The 6,925-nt window shown below is 44.7% G+C and overlaps 1 protein-coding gene across 1 annotated transcript in view; it reads left to right on the top strand.

Annotated features, from left to right (window-relative positions):
- The first annotated feature begins 2,944 nt into the window (after positions 1-2,944).
- Rad54l (RAD54 like) overlaps positions 2,945-6,925 on the top strand; it is a 29,102-nt gene continuing 25,121 nt past the window's right edge. The window contains exons 1-3 of the mRNA XM_032899587.1: positions 2,945-3,165; positions 3,339-3,582; positions 3,662-3,748. Of these exons, the coding sequence (XP_032755478.1) occupies positions 3,580-3,582; positions 3,662-3,748 (90 nt within the window). The 5' untranslated portion in view covers positions 2,945-3,165; positions 3,339-3,579. The remainder of the gene's footprint in view (positions 3,166-3,338; positions 3,583-3,661; positions 3,749-6,925) is intronic.

The following is a 6,925-nucleotide window of genomic DNA, read 5'->3' as shown; positions in this document are numbered from 1 at the left end:
GCTCTGTGGACCAGACTGGCCTCAAACTCAGAGATATTGGCCTGCCTCTGCCTTCTGAGTGCTGGACTAAAGGCTGCACCGCCACACCCATTCCTAGCAGTAATAGTTGACTGTTAGCAGCTGAGAAACTTCACAGACCCCAGGGGGTGGGGCTCTTTTCTTTTCTCTACTGTGATTATCCTGTCTTTCTAGTCTGCCTCTTCCATAGCTAGGTATGATGTCTAAGGGCTGTAATCCTGGCTTTCAGGAGGCTGAGGCAAGAGGATTTCAAATGAGTTCTAAACCAGATTAGGCTACATAGTAAGATGTCAGCATATGGCTCAACAAAGAACAAAAACAAAACCCAACCTAAACCAGAACGACACAAAACTAACAAACCCCAAACCTCCAAAAAAGTCCCTGTGAGAAAGGTGATGCCACTGTAGGGCCCTCTCCTGAGAGACCCCACCCCAAAGGGTTATCTTTTTCTTGAAGTAAAAGACTTGACAGGTTGAAGACAAACAGAATGGAAAAACCAGACTCTATCAAGTTCTTTAACCTTTAAGGGTAGAACAGACATAGATATCTGTGGGTTTCCAAGCCAGATTAAGGGATAGTAGAGCATTGTTCATGACCTTCCCTCCCACATCTACCAGAAAGCCCAGCAGGAGCAGGGCCACTCCCTACCCCAATCACCACTGAGACCCTGCTCCTCTGCATCCTGATGGCCACTGGTGTGGCCGATGGGGGTGGGGCAACCCATAGATATAGGGTTAAAAATAGGGAGGCTGAGCCTGGTGGCACAGGGCTATAATTTTAGCACCAGAAGGTAGGAGCAGGGGGATCAGAAGTTTGAGGCTAGCATTGGATACATGAGACCCAGTCTCAGAAGAAGCAAAACAAAAGAAACTACCAAATAGAAGAATTTATACATTTTCTAGGACTGGGTAGAGTTTCTTTCCTTTAAAAATATTTTTCTAGGCTGGAGAGACGGCTCAGTGGTTAAGAGCACTGACTGCTCTTCCAGAGGTCCTGAGTTCAATTCCCAGCAACCACATGGTGGCTCTCGACCATCTGTAATGGAATCCAATGCCCTCTTCTGGTGTGTCTGAAGACAGTGGCAATGTAACTCATATACATAGAATAAAATAAATTTAAAAAAAAAAAAAAAAAAAAAAAAAAAAAAAGAAGAATTTATACATTTTTCTGGAGTGGAGAGGCGGCTCAGTGGTTAAGAGCACTGACTGCTCTTCCAGAGGTCCTGAGTTCAATTCCCAGCAACCACATGGTGGCTCACAAACATCTGTAATGAGATCTGATGTCCTCTTCTTCTGGTGTGTCTGAAGACAGCTACAATGTAATTATATATAATAAATAAATAAATAAATCTTTTGAAAAAATATTTTCTGTTATTAGAGTATGTTTGTGTCCTTGATATTTGTATGAGGCTGCACATGTGCCATGTTGTACATGTGGAGGTCAGAGGACAAGTTTGTGAAATCAGTTCTCTCCTTCCACCTTTGTGTGGGTTGTGGGCACTGAACTCAGGTCATCAGGCTTGAGTGACAATTGCTTTTATCCATATCTTCGCCTCCATCCCCCCCATTCTGAGATAGATTCTGACTATATAGCCCAGGCTGGCCTCATATTCATGGCAATGAAGTTAACCTTTCTTTTTGTCTATGTGTTTTTGTTTTTCATTACGCTGCTCACAGACTTCTTGTCTCCCAGCAAGAGATTCCTAGGGAAATTCAAATTTCTTTGGTTCATTGTTCCCATAATCTAAAAGCCAAGGAAAGAAAAGTATCTCTTTAGTATATCCTCATTTCTGTCAGGAGGGCTGATGACACAGGATTATGAGTTTAAGGCTAACTGGATTACACAGCAAGACCTTGTCTCAAATAACAACAAGCCTCAGCAGTGATAGGAATTGAGCATGTGCCTTCACGAAGCTCTACCACTATGCTCTATTCCTAGCCACTGCACCCCCTCCAAACCTCACACACAAAACAAGACAGAATGGGGACAGTAAGCCCAGCTTATAGTTGAGGATATGAAATGAATTATAATAGCTAAGGGAGTTCTTTTAAGAAGATAGTGGTTAACTGTCACGGGTATGCTGTCATGGTTAGTGAGCATGGAACTATGTTAAATACTTTGAACACCCCCCGCTCCCCGCCCCCAGTACCTTCTTGGCGATAGGGTCCTTCTACAGAGCTCTCGCTGTCCTGGAACTTACTATGTATACCAGGTTAGCCTCACGGAGACCTACTTGCCTATGCCTAGTGAGCACTAGGATTAAAGACCTGCGCCACCAGGCTCTGCTACTTTGCTCACTTTAATTAGCCCCTGAGAATAATCCCTCAGGGAAAGTACTATAATATCACTTAGATAAAGGGAAACTGGTTTTTAGAGAATGGGTGATTATGCCTGATTCGAAAATCACAACCTCAGCTCCAGGAAAAGGCAGCTTATTTCAAGACATCTCAGACCAATTGGCAGTGCGGCTCCAACGTTCACCTTCTGACTGGCCACTGGCCTTGCCTGCCTCCAGCTCAGATTTCTGCTCCAGGTCTGGCGCAATAAAGATGCTCAAGGCTCTAAAGAGCCTGAACCAAGTTCCCAGAAATATGCTGTGCTTTATTAATTACTCTAGTCCAGTAGCAACTCCTCCGCAAGCCACTTCGGCGCAAACCATCTATTTGGTTCACCTGCTTGGGCCAAAGGCAGGAGCCAGGAAGGCGGGTTGGTTCGCAATTTAAGAATTCTTACACCTGCCAGTTGCATCCACCCAGTTAAGCTACAGCTACCAGTGATCTGTTGAGCCTCCCTAGGCGGAAATCCAAGACCCTTAGCAGCCTCAGCCTTAGGCCCGCCCCTTCCTTTAGGCAGGAGTGTCGAGCGTCAAGTTCACTGAACGCAGCCAATAGGGGAATGTAGCGGCAGAGTGGCGGGAGGTTCGATTGACACTGCCTGGAGGCTGTTAACGCGCGCTTTGGAAGAGGAAGAATAAGGGGAAAGATACCAGAGTCGCTCTTTGCCCATCTTCGGCTTCTAAGATTCTCCTGCTTCCAACCTGGCTCTTTTACTGGTCCTCCCCGGGTTCCTGTTTAACTTCCCACAAGGCTTTCCTAAAGTCTCTGCTTGACCTACCTCAGGCTGAGGTTTGATGTCAGTCCAGCACTGGTAAATTCCCATCCCCCTCCTAAGAATTCAGGCGTCTCGCCTTCGTACTTCGTACTTAAGTCTCTACTTTCCTAGTGGTTAGTGATACTCTCAGGGAAGCAGCCCAGCTAGAGACGTTGTTCCGACTCCACTTTGCTCATCTGCAACTTCATCTGTCTTTTCTCACATCCTAGATTTAGACCCGGCTCCGCCTGGACTTGACTTTGAGTAACTTGGGAACCGACACTCCCGGTTTGGACCCAAGCCAAGTCTCATCCCCTGGTTGCGTCCCCTCCACTCATACCGACTCTTCAGACGATATTTTCAGTGTATAGCAACTTCCTTTTATAGCATCCCCTGGTCCTGCATTCTCTGTTGCTGAGTGCTTTTAACTTAGCTGATGGGTACTTGACATTTGATGCTTCTGGGTCCAGGATGGTAAGTGTGACCATAAGCCAACTTAAGGGGCTTGGCTGCAGGATCACCACAGGAACTCACTTTTTGTTCTTCCTTACAGAGGAGGAGCTTAGCTCCCAGCCAATTGGCCAGGAGGAAACCAGAAGACAGATCATCTGATGATGAAGACTGGCAGCCTGAGACAGTAGTGAGTGTTTGGGGGAATAGGGGAAATGGTGGGAAAGTATCTTTCATACATTTTGAAGGGTTTTTTTTTTGTTTTGTTTTTTGTTTTTGTTTTTTTGAGATGAGGGTCTCACTAGGTCTGTAGACTGTGGTCTGCCTTCCAAGTGCAGTGTGTGGTCATATGCAAGTACCAGCACACTGGAACCCTATTTGTAGACCAAGCTAGCCTTGAACTCACAGAGGTCTGCTTGCCTCTGCTCCCCAGTGCTGCAATTGAAGGTGTGTGCCGGGCTGAAGAGATGGCTCAGTTGTTTAGAACACTGTCTGCTCTTCTAGAGGTCCTGAGTTCAAATCCCAGCAACCATATGGTGGCTCACAACCATCTGTAATGAGATCTGATGCCCTCTTCTCGTGTGCCTGAAGACAGCTACAGTGTACTTATATATAATAAATAAATCTTTAAAAAAAGAAGGCATGTAGGAGGCGTGTGCCACTACTGCCCTGCTTAAGTAAATTTTAGTGAAAATTTACAGTGTATTAGGCATTGAAGAAGATTAATAAAGTTGTTATCCTCCAGGTAGGCTTGCTAGAAATTAATAGACTCAGTTTTCTTGGCGGGAGTAGTATATCAAAAACAAGGAATGGTTATGTTGGTTCAAGTATTGCCAGAAGTGGGTGTGGTGGTGTCCTTCTATATTCTGTGTGCTTCCCTAACTACATAGTATATTCAGGCCAGCCTGGGATACAGGAAACCTGCATTAAAAATAAAAAAAAGTAGGGGTTTTGGCAGGTGAAAGCTTTAGGGTTTCTCTGATAGCCTTGAATGCCCCTGAAACTTGTTCTATATATATCAGGCTAGCCTCAGAATTTAGAGATCCACCTACCGCATGCCTGGCCAGGGTTTTTTTTTTTTTTTTTTTTTTTTTTTTTTTTTCTTTTTTTGTCTATTTTGAGACAGGAATTCTGTTATGTAGGTCTCTAACTGACTTAGCACTCACTGTGTAGACCAGAGATCCACCTGCCTCTGTCTGATTCATGCAGGGATTAATGGCATGTGCTACCATCTCTGACCTTAGGAGGCACTTCTTTTTGTTAGGGTATATGAGTACAGGCCTGTGAAGAGAAGGGCCTGGTAACTGTTTCAGGTGATTCAGACAGCTTGACAGATTGGTATAAGTGTGCTCTTGCCTGATGGACTGGCGTTCACTTTTTTTTTTCTTTTCTTTTTTTTTTCCGGAGCTGGGGACCGAACCCAGGGCCTTGCGCTTGCTAGGCAAGCACTCTACCGCTGAGCTAAATCCCCAACCCCTGGTGTTCACTTTTTAAAAACTTATTTTGTAGGGAGTATGTAGATGCCATGGCACTGGGTTTGGGGATCAAACCCAGGTCACTGGGCTTGGAAGCAATTGTCCACACTGCGTAGTTGTGAAACTGTGTAGTTGTTTCACAGCAAACCCTCTCCACTCTCTTTTGAGACCGCTTCTCTCACATAGCTTAGGCTGGCCTCAAACTCATGGTATAGCTAACAGTAATTTTAAACTGTGAGCTTCCACCTTCCTTCCACTTTCAGAGCAAACCAACATTCCTGGCCTGGGGTGGGGCTCATTAGCATTGCTGCTTTGCAGGGAGCTTTTACCTGTAATGGAGGAACAGTGGCTCCCTCTCACCATTTACAAAAATCTCAGGTGAACTTGGGGCAGCGTTCTCTGCAGGTGAGTCATGAATGGAGCTGTATTTGGATGGTTTCTCCTAAAAGTATGGGTTTGGTTGGTTGGTTGTTTTTTTTTTTTTTTTTTTTTTTTTTTTTGTTGTTGTTGTTGTTGTTGTCGTTTTGAGACAGGATCAATTTTTTTAAGAATTATTTTATGTATATGAGTAAACTGTAGCTGTCTTCAGACACACCAGAAGAGGGCATCAGATCCCATTACAGATGGTTGTGAGCCACCAAGTGGTTGCTGGGAATTGAACTCAGGAACCCTGAAAGAGCAGCCAGTGACCTCTTGAGCCATCTCTCAGGATTGAATTTTTTAATCTAAGCTGGCCTCAAATTCACACAGATCTAATCCAACTGAGTGCTGGGATTAAAGTTGTGTCCCACCATGCCCAGCAAATTTCAGTTTTCTGACTTGGTAGATGAGGCTAGTAAACATAATATCTTAGAGTTGTTGTGATTGTCATACATGATAATAGATGTTGAGAGTTTAGTGTTAGGCTGGCGAGATGGTTCATCAGTCAGGGGCACTGACTGCCCTTCCAGAGGACCTAGGTTCAGATCCCAGCACCCACATGGCAGGTCACCCTGCCTGGAACTCCAAGATCTGCCATTCACATAGACATACACGCAGGCAAAACACCAATGTGCATAAAATAAAGGTAAATAAATAAACAAGAAAAAATTAAAGAAAACATTGAAAAAAAGAGTTTAGTGTGGTGCCTGACAATAAATACTTTTGTTTTTGTTGAGACAGGGTCCTAGGTAGCATAGGTTGACCTCAAGCTTGCTGTGTGGTCAACAATGGTTTCTCCTGTCCCCATTGCCCAATGCTGCGATTACAGGTGTGTGCCACCATATCTTGTTGGTACAGGTTTTTTTTTTTTTTTTTTAAATTTTTATTGATTCTTCATGAGTTTCCCGTCATGCACTGCATTCCTGCTCATCATTCTGTCCCCTTCCAAAATAAAACATACAAACATAATAAGAAAGAAAGAAAGAGGGGTGGGGATTTAGCTCAGTGGTAGAGCGCTTGCCTAGTAAGCGCAAGGCCCTGGGGTCGGACCCCAGCTCTGAAAAAAAAAAAAAAAAAAAAAAAAAAAAAGAAAGAAAGCATCTCCTTGTGGAAGCTGTAGTGTGTCAGTGTGTCCCACACTATATCCTTCTGTGCACACATCTTCACTTACAAATGAGTCCTTGTTCTGGTTTGAAATCTTTGCCTTCTGTGACACCATTCATATTAGATCCTCACCAGGATTCTTCCTGGTTATTCTGTTTCCCTGTGTCATGGAGATCCTGCAGCTTTTGAACAGCAGGACCAGCCATTTCATGAATCCTGGCCATTTGCAGGTGATGTAGATGTTGAGGTGGCCAACTCAGAGCCCTGGGTCTGAGCCTCGGTGGCAGCTGAGCTGTCAGCCCTGCTCCCTTATCTGCACCACCGGGATGAGCTCTCCAGTGCTGCTGTGGCCAGGCCACCCAGTGCCT

The sequence above is a fragment of the Rattus rattus genome, chromosome 1, assembly GCF_011064425.1.
Source record: "Rattus rattus isolate New Zealand chromosome 1, Rrattus_CSIRO_v1, whole genome shotgun sequence".
Taxonomy (NCBI): domain Eukaryota; kingdom Metazoa; phylum Chordata; class Mammalia; order Rodentia; family Muridae; genus Rattus; species Rattus rattus.
The sequence above is the reverse complement of the archived record's forward strand: the minus strand, read 5'-3'. Positions and strand labels throughout refer to the sequence as shown.